Raw genomic sequence first — 18,470 nt, forward strand, 5'->3', positions numbered from 1 at the left:
TTGTTATTTAATTAAGTTCACACCCTTCCAGCTTTTCCCCCCACATTCTTTTAAACTCATCAACATCATGCCAAACCGCTCACCGCCCCCATTTAACACTTGAAGCCTCATGATACTGATAGCTCAAACATTTGCTCGTCAAGTGCCAAAAAAGTGGTTTTCACACGTGTTTCCCGACACCAACCACAAGTCGTCGGATGCTCCCAGTTTCGTGTTCATGTTCGTACCAATTTTTTAACCAGTCGGTATATGTACATATGTGTATACTTACATCGTACGGAATGTGAAACTGCTGCACGAGATTACACTGCAGGAACATCCGCACAGCCGCCCGGCAGGTATCGTCGTCATCCAAGTCAAAGTCTGTGGAAAGGGAAAGAGGGAAAAAGCACAAAAAATGGCGTTGAGTTAAAGCACACAGACACAGGTGGAAACGAGTGTTGGGTTATTTTGAATTTTAAAGTTTAAAAATACCAAAAACACAAAGCAATAACAATGTCAGTGCAAAAAAGTTAGCTAATTCGCCAGATTTTTTTAATTTTTTTAAGTTTAGAAAGATAAAAAATCGTTTCTTTTTTATACCTTGTAGGGATCTTTCTTATCATAAGTATCATCAATTTTTGTTGGGAATTAATTAACTCAATAAATTTGCTCACCAAACACATCAACACAAGTCACTTGCCCCAAATCTGAAAGGATTCAAGCGTAGGCAATCATCTCACCAAACCCGAAGCAAATGTGAAGCCAACGATGAGGTTGTGAAGCAACGCAAAATATTCATATCACACGTGGTGGCGTAAATATCTCTTCACGGCTCCAATATCTCCAGCCAACAAAGAAAACACGTGCAAAGTGTTAAAGTTTCAGCCAAGGCTGGAGAATGGCATCGATCTGTCAAGATCTCATAACAACGCAAGAAAAGGTGCAAATCTTAATCATAAATGTTGGATTTGCTGGGTTCTTGCGTCAACTTTTCAACTGCCTCGACATGACTGAGACAAGGGGTTGAGATTATGAATGACGACGGTAAAATAAGAGTTGGGCTCAACAAAGATTAGAAATATTAGTGCTCATTAACTTTTAAGACTAGGAAAATCACACAGAAAAAATCAATTCCCGTAATCTCGAATTGTGTTCATGAATTTGAGCACCACGCAAGAATTTATTCATGAGTATGATGCATTTGCACTATAAACGAGAATATATTTCTTCGTGGTTCTCGAGTTCATGAACACAATTCACGATTTCGAGAATTGACTTTTTTTTCGTGCATATGGCAAGCGAACTTGTCAGTCTTCATCAAAACTCAATGCATAATGATTTTTTTTTAATTTTTTTTTTATAATATTCAGTTGTTCTGCAATCATTAGTCTCAAAAAATGTAAGATTTGACGACAGTAAAAAATTTAGCGGAAAAACACATTTTGAGGTACTGTATTATTTCAAACGAATATTTTCAAAAATTCAAAAGATTTTTAAATAAACCCAAACATGCTAAAAATTATTGTAAACGCAGGGGAATGCATTTTAAATTAATTTCAGCTGATTGCATTTGAATTTCCATTTAAATTTTTAAGTTTTTTGATACAAAAAAAAAAGTGTTTTTTTGGCCCCTTGATTTTCAGGCTGTATATAAAAACTTTCCAAAATCTTTGTACTAGCTAAAGTTACAGATATTTTTAAAAACTAAGGCTATACTTACAGTATGTAAAAAATGTATTTACACCCCTTGGGAACTATGCACATTTTGTGATGAAACATTAAAACAATTTTAAGTTTGACAGAAACCTAGTACTACGTTTTGTTCAGTAACTCATGTCGAACATTTTGCTACAAAAAACTCATGAAAAGATGATTTCTATAAAAAGTTATATAACAAATACTATTGCAAAAATCAAAAAAGTTGCAAAAAAAGTTTTTACACCTTTCTAATCTAATCTAATCAAACCCTGGCGCAGCCAATCTTTCGAAGGGATCCTGGAGAGTGCCTTAGGTTAGATGACGCCTAGCCTCTTCTTGTCATTTATTAACATTTCTACGTCGTCGTGCTATCATGTCGCACCCGCCATTTTGACGTTCCGAGAAAAACGCGTTTTAACGTGGAGGTCAAGAGTGGCAGAGCGTAGTCCAAATTTTTTTTTCTTGTGGGCTGGTAGAAGCGTTCAAAATTGAATTTCGGAAAATGTTAAACCATAGGGATCAAGAAGACATTCTGAATTTTCAGATGGATTAACTACTTTGAAATTTCATCAAAATGTGAATTCACAATGAGTCGATTTGTGAAAACTTCGTAGACCGTCTGCCCCCGTTATGGTTTGTTCCCACCGCAATAACTCTGACTGCGGTCACTTTTTCGCAAAAAGGAAAACATGATAGGAAAGAGCAAGTTCTTACGATTCTTATGATACCATAACATTGATAGTTTTCTCGAAAAATATTGGAGCACTAAACGCATGAAAAAAATATTTTTGAAAAACTCGCGGCCGCCAACAGACCACGCGACAGAACGTGCAGCAGTGAACGTACGAAAAAAAGGAGAAACCGACATAACGGTGATAACTGCTAGCCGCGTGGCAAAAATGGTTTTGCCTGGTTGCTTTGTCATTGTTTCTCGTTCGCTGCTGCACCCAGGCTTGCCACAAATACAGATTTTTTTGGCACATACCAAACACTCAATCGAGTATAACTTTAAAGAATAATATTCTTACCAAAAACTGAACATGCCAAAAGATGCTAACAATGTTTATCTTTTTGGCCAATTTAACAAAAACTGCTCAAATTTATTTTAACTGTAAAAAAAATTCGTTTGTGTTTCGGGCCTGTGCTGAAAAATCTGTATTTTGTGGCAAGCCTGGCTGCACCATCGTACTTCTACACACGGGGCACAGAGGGGAATAATCGAAATTTTACGAAATAAATGAATATCTTCTCGGCAATATTTTTGGGAATTTTGGTGTCTTGGGCAAAGTTGCTCGTATTAGTGGTGCGCATCTTTTGACACCAATTTTAAGTTCCGAACTTCACCGCATAGGTGGCGCTGCAATCTAACTTTTTTACAAGAGAGTCGTAGAGCTTTGGGCTTTTCGACAATGTTTTGTAATTTATCATCATGAACAACTTTGTAGAACATTGAAAAATTCCCAAAAATAATGGTAAAAAGTTACAGCACTTTAGACAAAATATCTCTGATAAAATCGTTTTTTGTTCTAAAACATCTTCAAACTTATTTATTCATCTTTCCAATAATGATAGTTGGTGAAAAATAATTATTGAAGAAGTTTCTGCTAAATCTCAAAAAGTTTAGATGTTTTATTTTACAAATTATGGTAAAAACAGTGAAAATATGGTAATTTTGGAAACAACTCGGAACTGCTCGGAGCCGTTTTGCCGAGCATTTTTCTAAAAAAAATATTTGGTCTTTTTGCTTTTTCTCCGAAAATCAGATATGAATTTCATTTATGTATTATATATTTAGCTAATAAAAATTTCGAGCCTTCCCTATGACCAAAATTAATTTTTGTGCATGTTTGGATTGCCCCTACAAGTCTTCATTCAATTTTGGTCGTTGTCCTGAATTTCATATAAAAACTTTAAAATCAAAATTGTTGAGAAGAAATTTTCAGATTGATTGGATGCCTTCAGCAAAGTTTTAGAAAATTATTAGAACAATCCAGCATTCAGAGTTAGTTAGAAAAAAAATTGGACCTGGGGGGTATTCGTTCTCTTGGCTTTTTTTACTCTTCCATACAATTTGCAATTCTAACTACTTTAAAAATATTTTACAAAGTTTGTGATAGTAACTGGCTTGCTCTCTTCTAAATAAACTATTCATCACTTGAAATAATATTGATGTGCCAACATCAAGTACGCGACGGAAATACATACCAATTCAACAAAAAAAAATCAAGAGATTTTAAATTTTTAAGTTTTCACATGAGTTTCGTATAAAGACAGCGGCCGAAATTGCATGAAGACTAGGGGCAATCCAAACATGCAAAAAAAAAAATTAACTTTGGTCGTAGAGAAGGCAGGAAATTTTTATTAGCTAAATATATAATACATGGGTAAAATTTATTTCTGATTGGAGAGGTGGAGAGGATTGCTTATAACTTATATGCAAAAAGAAAAAAAAATTTTTTTTTACATGCTCGGCAAAACGGCTCCGAGCAGTTCCGAGTTGTTTCCAAAATTACCATATTTTCAATGTTTTTTACTATAATTTGTAAAATAAGACATCAAAACTTTTTGAGATTTAGCAGAATTTTCTTCAATAATTATTTTTCACCAACTATCATTATTGGAATGATAAATAAATAAGTTTTAAGATGTTTTAGAACAAAAAACGATTTTATCAGAAATATTTTGTCTAAAGTGCCGTAACTTTTTGTCATTATTTTTGGGATTTTTCAATGTTCTAAAAGTTGTTCAAAATGATAAATTACACAACTTTGTCGAAGAGACCAAAGCTCTACGACCCTCTTGTAAAAAGTTAGTTTTCAGCGCCACCTATGCGGTGAAGTTCGGAACTAAAATTGGTGCCGAAAGATGCGCACTACTAATACGAGCAACTTTGCTGAAGACACCAAAATTTCCAAAAATATTCCCGAGAAGATATTCATATATTGCGTAAAATTTCGATTATTCACTCTGTGCGGGGCAGCGCATGAAAAAAAATGAAGTCATTCTGATTTGAAAAAAAAAAAAACATCCGAAAAAAGATGTTTTACTAGTTCAGTGCTAAAAATATTGGCCGCAGATGTTATAATAATTATTATGAACCGAGTTTTATTTTTTCAGTTGAAATCTTGGTTGAAATAGTTTAATTTCGCTATACAATACCATATTGTTTGACGAGTTTGTTCGACATGGGAATCTTTTTCTCATAACATTAGGGATCTTTATTTATTTATAAATTTCCAAATGATTGCGTGTCATACCAAATGTATCCCATTTGGGGTTTATGAAAAACACCCAACGTTTGTTTTGTTAATTATTAGTTGAACACATAAAAACTATTTCAATAAAAAAATCTTGTGACGCGGTTGAAAGCAAAAACAAGAAGATATCAAGTGAAGTAATTGTATAACAGGAATACTAAAACAAAATTCAGTGGAGTAATTTTGCGTGTGGAGGTAACTACAATACAAGGAATATAATTTATTGATGGCACTTTAGTATATTAAAAAAAAATATGAATAAGTAGGTACTATAAAAAATGTCAAATAATAACTCTTTTCCATGTTACCAATATCTGCTTTTGGTTTTTCGTTTTTTTGTGTAAAACTATATCTGAGGTTAATTTTTAAAAGGTCCTTAGCGCCAGATGTAAACAAAGCAATCTTCTTTGAGAATAATTATCCTTGCATGAAAAATCCAATCTACTCTAAGAAACTTTCCTTAGTTACAAACTATATTTTCACAATGAATGATAATTACAATTTGTTCCTTTTCTCAAAAATTTCTAAAATTCTTCAAATCAAATTGCTGAATTATTTTTTCATCCAAATGTTTATTTTTCATTAACTTTAGGCGTCAACCATAAAATATTTCACGCTCTAGGGAGGAGGGAGGGGGTCAGAGCAAGCTTGACATAGCATGTTGCTACAATAATAAAAATAATCACTTTTTTGCTTCAAAAATTATAAAATAGACGGCAAGCATGTTTGTTTGTCTCACCTAACAAATGTTCTGAATGAGTCCTATCGTTAAAATGTTCGCAAATCAGTCCCGCTTAGAAATATTTTGTTCTGAACTCGCTCACAGCTAATCTCTTTAACTTATGCAGGGCGTATGGGGTGAATCTCTTACACCATTTTCATTCTTATTTATAGGGCACAAATCACACAAAAGATGGATTTACTCTTTTAAAAAATCTCATTCTGTTTTTGATACTACACAATCTAATCTTCCTCTGATTATTGCAATACCCATTTTCATTTTTTTTTATTTTCATTTCTTTCTGATTCATCAACTTTTGTTAATTATCAATCTTTTTTGGGGTCATATTTGAGTTCAAAAATCCATTATAAAATAACGAAACAAAAATATTTTGTGATTTGATAATCCAAAGTGTTTTTTTTTCTTAGGACACTCCCTGATTAGATTTCTTTGACAAACATAAAACAGTTTTAAGATTTTTAGGGGTCGCTGTTGAGAGTTGAGGTTTGTATATAAAAAAATCACGAAAATGTTTGGGAAAACATCGCTTCAGGATTTTGCCTGCAGGTAGCGCAAGTCTAACCCAACTTTGTCAAGTGTGATTCTTGTACACTAGGGTGGTCGGAATCCGGGCTTCCTCTTGAAATCAAATATCGCTAGGCTAAATTACAGATTTGAGCTCATTTTGACCACGGGAACCCCTCCCTCTAATCGCTTGAAGTTCAGTTTTTTACCTTTGGAATGTGCAATAACTGTCCGATTCATACCAATTCTTGGAACTACACAGTAAAACCTTGTGTGAATTTGGAAGGTTGAATATTACTTCTTTTATTATTAAGTTGTACCTCAATTTAGACTGAAAAAATTAATTTTTACCAGCCATTCGGAAATATTCAACATTTTCAGAGGTAAATTACTCATTTTTTTCTGACATAAAAGATGTATCCCTTCCCAGTTGTAATATTACCATGATTTTGTTAATGTGTGTAAGATCTTCGTTATGCCGTGTAGGGGTAAGCGTGGTAGCCTCTCACCCAGTCGGCCTGGGTTCGATTCCCGGTGGCATTTTTCGAAACGAGATTTTTCTGATCACGCCTACCGTCGGATGGGGAAGTAAATGTTGGCCTGGTCTAACTTACAGGTTAGGTCGTTAGCTCAGTGCAGGACTCACAATACAAAGGTCGTCAGTTTGAATCCCCGGGTGGATGGAAGCTAAGGTGTAAAAAAAGGTTTGCAATTGCCTCAACAATCAAGCCTTCGGACACTTAGTTTCGAGTAGGAAACTCGCAATCGAGAACGCTCAGGCAATTTGAAGATCTTCGTTAAATTTGAAAAAAAAACTTTCCATATTTTTTATGATATTTTGCTAAAAAGTTATTAGCTTCAAAAATGACCAATTTCGCGCGGATGGATAACTCTATAGTGAGATGGCGATACATCGTGGTGCTACCTGGTTTTTTGAAGTGCAAAACAGAAAAAATGTTGGAGTCATCGTCTAAAAATAGACGGTGCCATATCTCGCCCAGCAAAATGAAGACGATAAAGTAGTTGGTTTGAAGGAATATGGGAAACGTGGTCTAAAAATAAAAACGCCATTCCTCTATAAGGATAACGATCTGGTAGTACAAAGGTTCTGTGAACGGACACAGCGAATAAATCCAATGATTGACGAGAGTATTATTCTTATGGGTTCATTTTCAAAAAAGTTCACCTACCAACAACAAGGGCCGGCATCTATAATCGAACCCAAGAATTATGACATTTAGAGTCCGCGCAAATATAATCCACCTATTGGGATGAACTATTGCATTGAACGAACGGTTTATTCTACCATTCTCTCAGCTTTCTTTTATGGGTGATTGAAATTCAATTTCCTACAACTATGTCGAGAGGTGCAAAATGATCCGAGTTTACCTTTCCTGATTTGAAAAAAAATCCAAGTTTGACTTCATAAAAATAACCAAATTCAAAAACCATATTCAAAATTTTGTAGAACTCGATTCGATCAAATCTGTAATTTCTGCGAACGAAAGCATCACTTCAACTGTAGAGATTAAAAAAAAAGTTTGAACTCATCTAGACATACTTAAAAAATTTCTGGAAAAAGAATCGTATCAATTTCAACAACCCAACGAGTCAAAGTTTCCGTTCCGACTTTTTTGGAGGCTTAGGTGTTGGAATGTTTAGTAATAAGTTAAAAACATAAATTCAGCATTACCTTGTGAAAAAATTTACTAGTTCCTGATGTAAAATTACACATTTTTAACAAAAAAATCTTTCGATAGTAGATCACTAGATTTTCGAACTTTTCTAAAACATTTTTTCGTAAAATCGCAATAACTTGTGATGATCACAAGCAAACCCCTTATGTTTATATCTCATTGTTTGTAATTGTCTGCTCTACAGCTTTGTAACACATTGTTATACACCAACAAATAACACTGCAAAGTTAGAAAAACACGAAATTTTAAAATTAAAATGTTTGTGCTAAATGAAAAAATGACCCTTCTGGGTTAATGTAAATTTGAAAAGTACATTAAATTTTCCTTAAAATGACGTGTTCCAAAAAAAATTACACTTGAATTACGAAGAATGGAATGGACTTTTTTTCGGAATTCTAAGTACGCCATCAAATCGGGCGTTCAATTTTACATAAAAGTCTCATTGCCACCAAATTTCCATCTCATCACCTTTTCAGGATGCAAATTATTGAAAAACATGTCTTTTTTCGCATATTCAAAAATGGAAGGGGTTGTACCGCCCCTTCGTCACGAGATTTAAAAAGGGACCTCGGATTCGTGATCAGGGACAAAAGTTGCCCCTTAGGACAAAGTTTCACGCAAATCGAAGAGGGGTCGGGTCAACTGCTGTGTTGGCGGAGAATGACCCTTGTAGCATGACTTTTTCTGATTATGATCTATAAAACTTTGATAAATCAGAAAATTCCATCTCAAGATACAGATTTCATATATTTACGTACCCACTTTATATGACTTCGCCGCAAAATTGTATTGAGACTTGTGTGAAAAAACTTATGATTCTAAATCGTTTTTTTTTTTGGCGACGTTGTTGTTCGCAAATGAGCAATTCTTTACGAAATCGGTCGTTTTTTAATTTTATTTTTGTATTTTTTAATCCACCTGAAACTGTTTAGATGCCTTCGGTATGCCCAAAGAAGCCATTTAGCATCATTAGTTTGTCCATATAATTTTCCATACAAATTTGGCAGCTGCCCATACAAAAATGATGTATGAAAATTCAAAAATCTGTATCTTTTGAAGGAATTTTTGGATTGATTGGTGTCCTTGGCAAAGTTGTAGGTATTGATAAGGACTACACTGAGTAAAATGATACACGGTAAAACATTTTTTGGTGATTTTTAATTTATCTTTTTGTCTCTAAAACATGATTTGCAAAAAAAAGCTATTTTAATTTTTTTTCTGATATGTTTTACGAGACACCAAATGCCAACTTCTCAGACATTTTCAGAACGGGCATAAAATCTTTGACCGAGATATGAATGATAAAGGGAGTAATAATGTATGTTTGGCATTTTTTAAATGTAAGTACTGATTTTAAAATTTTCAAAATAATTGTTTTAGAAAAGATCGGCAAATTTCACGAATGTTTTAAAATAAAAATATTTTAACATTGAAAATCGGATCAATAGATAGTTGCTGAAATATCGACATTAGAAAATGGTGGTTTGTTTGATTTAGAAAACTTGCATGGCAATATCTCAGCAACTAAGGGTCGTATCAACAAAGTTAAAAAAAGCAAAATATTGAGAATTTTCTCAGCTTTTCAAAAATATTTTTTTCAGAAGTGGGCAAACATGTGTACTAATTTTAAAGATTGAATAGCTGAGACTATTTTCAAAAAAGGTACCTAAAATGGTGCACTTTAGGGACCATACATAAACCACGTGAACACTTTAGGGAGGGGGGTGTATGGCGATTGTCCACACTCCATACAAAAAAGTTTTTTTTATGGACAATTGTCCATAAAAGGGGGGAGGTTGAGATTTACAAAAAAGTGTCCACGTGATTTATGAATGGTCCCTTATCAAACTTTCACTAAAGTTCTTAACATAATCTTGTTTAGGAGACATGATTAAAAAATCGTGTTTTTTTGGAAATATCGAAATCTGAACAAAACATTCTATTAACAATTTTACAAATCAAAATCTAAATTGCAATCAAGAAAATATACTATTTGCTGAGGAAATTTCCTAAAATTTTCTTTCTAAGCTTTTTAAATTGAACAATAATTGAAACTTATTTTTAGTTTCTATCGGTCCTATGGTCCTATGATCCTATGGTCTAAACTATGGAATAAGAAAATTTATCTAAAATTACCTTTTCAAAATCAATGCTTTATTTTAAAATTTTTAATTTATTTTTGTTCAAAAATTTGAAAATTTCACAAAATTTTAATAATTCCAGAATGAAAATTGTAAAAATAATCTCAGCCTTTCAAAAAACATTTTGTTTTAGATGTCCTTTTCTTTCAACAAGTATTTTAAAAATGATAAAATCGAATGAAATCAAAAATGTATACTCATTAGGATGAAATACGGTTGTTTAGAAAAAAAAATTAAGATGTCCAAATTTAGTGAGCACAGCAAACTTTCAGTTTCTTTTGGGGTCCTAAACAACTCCCCAAAGTTTGGGAACGATTAGTTTAGTCCTTATTCAAAGCAAAGCGGTTTGATTTTCTATGGGAATTTGCATGAGAAAAACCATTTTTTATATTTTTATTTTATATTTATAAAATCGTATTTGGTTACTCCAGAAGGTGCTTCACCAATTTCCCGAAGAGAGTGTCGTGCTAGCCTTTCCCTAAAAAAAGATACAGCGTATGTAGACTTGTATGGTAGAACCATTTATGAAAAATTGCTACTTTTGACATTGGGAATGCATAGACAAAGTTGAAAATTTGAAAATCGTGAATAATTTGCGAAATCGTAGAGAACTACTCAAAGAGAATGTATGGACAAAATTTAAGCCAAATAAAACAATACTATGAAGTCGAAATAAAAATTACATGGACAATCTTTACATCAAATTACAATGTTTTTAAACTGGCCTGAGTATCAAAATACTTTTCAATAAATAAAATCCATAAATCTTGAGATTTTTCATCTCAAGCTGTTGTTTTTTGCAGACTCAAGATATAAATTGTCATTTTTAGGCTTTTTATCACTGAAAATGTCATCTTTTGAGTTATACATAAGATGGTATAAAATAATTAAGAAGTACTATGATTTTTGTCTAATTCGTAATTATTATGGAAATGTGTAAAATATAGTAACAATTTTTTTTAACTTTATGTTAAGATGAAGAATCAAATTTAAAACCAACAAAAATTCAATTATTGCTTTTGTGTTGTGTCCACCTAAAAGTGATTGTTTGTATAAAAGTGATTTTTTGCCAATAGAAGTCATGATCAATCTTTATTATATTGTCAACTTGGAAGAAGTACTAATTATTCCAGACAAGCTAAAAATAAAAACAAAACTTAATTCTGATTAATTGTAAAAATAAGTAATTTGGTTCTCTTGGCTTTATTATTCATTATTTATCAGTAATTGCAAACATTTATGGGGAAAAACATCGCTTCAAGATTTTGCTGGTAGGTAGAGCTGGTCTCGCCTAAGTATGATAGGAAATTCTTTGTCGGAGGGTGCAATAAGATCCGAGTTGATCCTGATGAGTTATCAGCAATGTGACCATCCATAAACCACGTGGACAACTATTTTGGAAATATAAAACCCACTATCCCTCCTTCGTGGACATACAAAAATATTTTTTTTTTGTATGGAGCGTGAACAATCGCCAAAGCCACTCAGGGAAATAGTGAACGTGAATTACACATAAATAATAACTAGAATAATATTCTTACAGTGAAGAAAAACATATTGAGTTCATTTATAAGAAGTTTGTTCAATTTTAACCTAAAAAACGAAGTTGACTTATAGCTGTCGGCCACTACTGCTAGTTCCAATCACTAGTGTCATCCTTGTAGCTTCAAGGACTTTTCAACTTACTTTAAATAATATTTTCTCCCAGTGGTATCAAATTCCCGATTTTTTCCCTGCCGTAAAGACATTAGACAAATTTTATGAATGACCCCTGTTCAACATTGACCATGCCCAAATCTTAGCCAGTTATTCCCTAACACCCACTAGCGCAACAGCGCTGGGGCCGCAAAGCGACGCGACGCAAATCTACTTTCCTGTTTTTAGCATTCTCTTGGTAGGGCCGGCGTGCGCGCTCGCGCACGCACACACACAGAGCACTTCGAAGCATTTTCGATTTTTAGCCGCCCGCCACTCTCGTGCTTCACCTTAATGTTTGACCTTGAATAAACAAAAACGGAAGCATGCAATGTAAACAATAACAAACGCGTTTTGTTTGGCTGACCATTCTGTGCATTGTCCCGAAGTTTGGTTGAAGCTGGTTGCTGGAGTCCCGAGTTATAATTACAAATATTTACGGTAGTCTAGCTTTTACGTGCGTCAAACGCATCCTGACCTGAAATCCCTTTGGCCTTTGTCGCACTTACATCAATTTTCAGGGAGTGGCAAGATAGCACGACAAGATTGAAACTGCTTTCATATGAAAAGTGACAAAAATTTTCGGAGCTTTTTTGGTTTTCATTGAATATCTTAGGATTGAAATCAAATTTTGGGGATCTGTGAAGGTCAAAAGATGTGGCATTGTGAGCTGCACAAAATGGCGTTCTTAACTCAATTTGGCCCAAAATGCACGTACGACAAGTTAGCACGACGGCGACGATTTGTAGTGTACCATTGCAATAGAATGCATTGAAACATCACAGAATGTTAAACCGGCCAGGCCTACTGCGTAAAGTTTACCGCAGAGATGATTCGTTGAATTGGATTGAGTTTGAGCACGGGGTGTGTGTTCAAACCACAATACAGTTCTGAATCTACAGGGGAGGAAGAAGCGTGGGGACACACCACCATACGCTCCGAGTTTTGGTTTTAGGTTATTATTCGTTGGGAGCACCATGCTAAGAAGTTTTGGTGCTCCGGGACCCTCAAGGATGGGACATTGTATTTCCACAAATGCCCAGGACACTATTTGCCGTTGTTATAGCGCCACAACTCGCTCATAAAAAAAAGGTTTTACACCTTTCGAAAAATTAACATAAATAAAGTTATTTATTTACAAATCACCATAAATCCAGTCTCCCAACTCCAAATAGGCATTCTTGACTGATTCAAAAATTAATTTGGATTGAATATAAAGTTTACTAACTACTTATTACAAAAGTTTATATAACTCTGGAAATTCAATATAAAACTTTTCTAAACTTAATTTTGCAAACTTTTAATTCAGCTAAATGTCAATATATTGCCACCGTTTTGTGGGTCTTTGTATCGATAGAATAGATTTTTCTTTGGAATTTCGTACCAACCCGGAATTTCGTCGTCGGAAAATCCGCCAGCATCCGAACCGGTCCACGATTCACAAGTCAACCTATATGGCATCGGAAAGGGCATACAATTTCCGATCTTTTGAAACCCAAACATCTAGGTTTTGTATAAAACCCACGTTTTATATACAAAGACTCCCAAAACGGTGTTAAATCCACTCCAAAATGTTTATTTAGCAATTCTATGGTAATATATTGACATTTAGTTGAATTAAAAGTTTGCAAAATTAAGTTTAGATAAGTTTTATCTAGAATTCTCAGAGATATATAAACTTTTATACTTAGTAGTTAGTAAACTTTACATTCCATCCAAATTATTTTTATAATCAGTCAATGTTGCCTATTTTGAGTTGGGAGACTGGATTTATGGTAATTTGTCAACAAATAACTTTATTTAGGTTAATTTTTCGAAGGGTGAACAAACTTTTTTTGCACCTTTTTTGATTTTTGTAAAAGTATTTGTTATATAACTTTTTATAGCAATTAACTTTCCTTGAGCTTTTTGTAGCAAAATGTTTGGCATGAGATTCTGAACAAAATGTAGTACTAGGTTTCAGACTTTAAATTGTTAACATGTTTCATCACAATATATGCATAGTGCCCGAGGGGTGTAAAAACCTTTTTTACATACTGTAAGTAGGATTCCCCCAACAAAACGTGTTTTCGTTCATTTTTGATATTTATTTATACGTTCGAGGGAACTAAAGAAGGATCTTTAAAATCTGGTTTCGGAAATGTGATTTTCTTTTGTGCAAAATCTGGTTTCGGAAATGTGATTTTTGGCAAAGATAAAATAAATTAGAGATCGAAATCAAGTTTTCAATTGAAAATGACCCAACAAATTTTACAGTCGATTTACGAAAAATGGCAGAAAGCTTGAAACTATTTTTTTTTTCGATAAAAGACGTTTTTTTCGGAATTCCAATTTTACATAAAAGTCTCTTTGACACCAAATTTCGAAACCATCACCGTTTCAGGCTGCAAATTATTAAAAAACACTTCTTTTCTCGAATGTTCAAAAGTGGAAGGAGCCGTACTGCCCCTTCGTCATGAGATATCAAAAAATGGAGCTCGGATTCGTAATCAGGGACAAAAGATACCCTTTAGGACAAATTTTTCTCAATTTCGAGTGAGTTGGCGGAAATTTACCCATTTGATAAGCTTTAGCAGATTTTAAAAGCCATCCTATGCGCTAGTGTTAAGGATGGTGCAAAATCTGGCATTGGGGAAATGAATTTTTGAATGGTGATGATCTTAGTAAAATACATAAAAAAAAATTATTGGCATTTCAAGATAATTTTTTTTTCAGAAAATGTTCTGTTTTCTTAAGTTTAAAAAAACTTTTTAAAGGAAAAGCACCCTTCCAAAATAACGGCCGAAAAGCTGAAAAAAATCCTATATATTTTTTACTTTGTTGATTGGACTGCAAGTTGCTGGAAGTATTTTTTTTGTGAAATTGATTTTTTCCAGTGTCATCTAATAAGACCATATTTTTCAACTCGTCTCGGAAACTTTTGGGTCTATTTTCAATGTTAATGGTGCACAGCAACGAAGGATGTTGTTGTCGTCTTATTTCAAAATTGTCAAACTTACGGACTCAATCCTGCAACAACTGGATTGTAAAATTAGTCAAACTTTGTTGTAAATTACTTTGTGGACAGTACTTTAGGGGATGAATAAAAAGCTATTTCGATAGTACCCGTAGTTTTGAAGATATTAAAATGTATGTAACAAAAATCTGGCTACAAAAGCTCTGGTTAATGTGCACCGTTAAATAGTGAAACTTTCTGTTGTGTTCTGTTTCACAATTTTCTCAACAAATATGTTGGAATTGGACAATTTACTACTAATGACAGAAAAAAAATATACCGTAAACCGGGGTGACTTTGATAGGATTTCAATTTGTTTTTAGAATATTTTCCAACAGGTAAGGTTTTTCTCAAGATTATTATTTTTAAAACATGTACTGTAAAGTTTTTTCAATAGTGTTTAGAAAAATAGTTACGTTAAAAATTCTTAGTTCGAATTCCGGGGTGACTTTGATAGTCATAGTTTTTCTTGTTAAAATCATATTTAAGCTGTTCAAAATTCATTTGTACGTTAAATGTACCATCACTTAAGTAGCTGATATAGTATTTAAGAAAAAAATCAATGTTTATATTAAGTTAACTAAGTATAAAAGCTTTTTAACAAAATACATATAAATTTTAGGTAAAATTGTTAAAAAGTCGGAAGTTTGCCTGAAATTTGTTAAAACTAGTTTTGTTTATAAAATTATCGATTTATATTGCATTTTATACTGAATTCGAAGCACGAATCACAAGTTTTCACATTTTAAATGAAATTTGTTCAACTGAAATTGCCTATAAATTTAGAGAGTTTTTATAATTGTGTTTCAAAAACACGTATTATTTATTTTTTACAAACTATTTTAACCTTCTCCTAGTGGAAAATTGTCCAAAGAATCCGAAAATTTAATCCGTTTTCCGATTAAAAATCATGTTCATTGAGAAAATCATGACACTTTGAGAACTTTAAAATAATGACATTCATCAACATTTTCTTAACCATAGTTAACTAACTTTTTAAACTTGTCAAAATTTTATGAAAAGTTCTTCTTGAGGTACTTTGAACACTTCTCTACCACGGTCAGTATGATTCTAAACCATTCCTTACGTATTTTAATTGTACTCTTCATTTTGCGGAAAAATCGCAAACCTATCAAAGTCACCTCGGCTATCAAAGTCACCCCGTTTTACGGTACACTAGGGTGACTTGAAGTTGTACGGTGAAGTTTCAAAATCAGAACTGCCATTTTCGGTTGCATTTGGGCCCCCAAACAACACACCACTTTTGGGAGCGATTGGTTTGATCCCGGCATTCCACTATGCGATTCAAATTTGTATGGTAAAATCCTCTTTTTTACAATTTGATTTTTTATCATTTTCATTTTACACTTAGACCGATTCAAATATTAAAAAAAAAATTGTCCCCGGCTTTTATAGAATTCTTATGGAATTTAAACAAACATAATTTGCTTTGTTAGCAAAAGAGTGGCTAGTTTAACTGTAAAATTAACCATGAATTTCTTTGCAACAATGTAGGGTCTGAAAAACTTTCTTCTAGAATCGAACAAAATTTGTTTAATGTACACACTTCGTTGAAATTGCTAACTAGGTCAATTTCCTGATAAAACCTGAGCATTGTACTGCTTTCCCATTATTCCTAATACAAAAGTCTCACACACCCAGTATGCACAAATCACTAGCCTCTCCCAAAATATTCCGTAAACACACAATCCCCGCCGTAATAAGTTCCGGGCGGACAGCGCTTTTCTAATCAACTGGTAACACCAGCATCCGCCGAGTCCTGGACGTGACCCAAATCGTCAATGGGAGGAAACAACAACCCACGCAACTGCCGGGATTCCGGGAACCCGGAATGGTGTGTGTGTGTGTGTGTCCGATTTGTCACCACAGCAGGCACCACCCAGCAGCAGAAGCAGTTGCATCAATTCTAATTCCCCTCCCGGTTCCGCGATAAATAAAATCCACCCATTCGAGGAAAGTGGGCGAACAAAAAGGGAAATTTACGCAAATTATACCACGTAAGGTATAATTTCTGTGCGTGGAAATCGCGAGCGAGGTGTGGTTTGCAAATTAACATTTCATAAACTGGAATTTGAATAATGCGTGGGAGTGAGCCGCTGAGTTATGTTTGGTTTGGAGTGTTGACTGATTGGTAACCGAATTCATGTGACTTATTATTAATTTTGGAAGATGATGGAACTACAATACAACAATTTTAACAAAAAACTTTTGTTTGCATGTGAGGAATTCTCTGAGATTTCGGTCATTCGTTTTTTTTTGTATTTTTAAATCCAGCTGAAACTTTTTTGGTGCCTTCGGTATGCCCAAAGAAGTCATTTTGCATCATTAGTTCGTTCATATAATTTTCCATACAAATTTGGCAGCTGTCCATTAGGGTGGTCCAAATCCAGGCTACCCTCTGAAATCAAAGATTGACCCATCACAAGGCTAAATTCCAAATTTGAGCTCATTCTGACCACGGGAACCCCTCCCTCAAATCGCTTGAAGTTTGTATGGGAAAAATCGTCAAAATGTATGAAGAAAAGCAACTGTTTTACTTTTTTACCTGTGGAAGGCGCCATAATTATCCGATTCTTACCGTTTCTCAAATGTAGAACCTTCATTAAATTTAGAACAACTTTCCCGAAGACACCATATTTTTAGGATTTTTTCCCGCGAAGTTATTAGCGCCCAAAACTGATCCTTTTTGCGCGGCCAGCTGTAAGGGGCTACCTAACAACGATGTTTATTTCCAATTCGTACACGCACGTGCTCTCTCTCAGGTTCAAACTCTCTCACGAGCTTGCTCGCCTGCCTGCCTGCCTTCCTGTTTACCTACAAGCGCGCGCTGTTTCTCTGCTTGGACTTTTGTCGTCGTTGTTTTCGTTTGCTATCCGCTGCGCTGCGTTCCTGGCATGTTTTTTATAATTTTCAACTAAAATAGCAGGTTTGTTTTGAGATATATTTAGCATATAAATTCTTAGATTATGTCAAAAAAAAAGAAAAATGCACTGAAAAAAAATAATTTGAATAAAAGACAGCTTAGCCTTGGCTTAGGCTCATTTAAAAAATTGAAGCAAATGAACAGGGTTTGTTCGTTTTTCCAAGCATTACAAGCAGTTGTTCGTATATGCTCATTAGAGAGAATGATTCAATTATTAAAAAAAAATCTTCAGACAATACAATTTTTTTTTACTCTAAATATCATACGACCAACTGCTTGTCCATTCGAAGGTGATTCCAGATATAAAACTAGCTAGCTCAACAATTTCTATTTTTGAGGCTTTTCTTTTAGACATCGTTGCACTTTTTGGATGTTTCGGAATCTGACATAAACTTCTAATAACCGTTAAAGGCAAAATATACCGCAATTTGTTGTAAGGAAGTTTGTTATATTTTCGGCAGGTTAAAATATTTTGTATCGAATGAAAAATAATCGTGATCATTGGGCTACGAAAAAACTTCAAATGTTTTCTTTTTAAGCTTGCTTGATAGCAGGGTTGTTAAAATATCAAAATATCAGCTCTCAGCAACTACAATTATCCCGCCTGAATATTCATGCCTCAAATACAACTGCTCTTCTCTCCTTATTGAAACTCTCAGCGCCGAACATAGCCGAACGCGTTTTCGTGTTTACACACTCGCGATTGACATTTTCCTTTTCTCTCTCATTCCCGTTTCCACGATCATCCTACCGCAACAGCGTTTAACCACAAAAGCCGCCACAAAACCAATTTCGCAAACGCAGTTTAAAGGGAC

General features: G+C 34.0%; 1 protein-coding gene across 1 annotated transcript in view; it reads right to left on the reverse strand.

Annotated features, from left to right (window-relative positions):
- LOC120425982 (cGMP-specific 3',5'-cyclic phosphodiesterase-like) overlaps nucleotides 1-18,470 on the reverse strand; it is a 101,541-nt gene that overhangs the window by 32,702 nt on the left and 50,369 nt on the right. The window contains exon 11 of the mRNA XM_039590636.1: nucleotides 272-363. Within this exon, the coding sequence (XP_039446570.1) occupies nucleotides 272-363 (92 nt within the window). The remainder of the gene's footprint in view (nucleotides 1-271; nucleotides 364-18,470) is intronic.

Source organism: Culex pipiens, chromosome 1, assembly GCF_016801865.2.
Source record: "Culex pipiens pallens isolate TS chromosome 1, TS_CPP_V2, whole genome shotgun sequence".
Classification (NCBI taxonomy): Eukaryota; Metazoa; Arthropoda; class Insecta; order Diptera; family Culicidae; genus Culex; species Culex pipiens.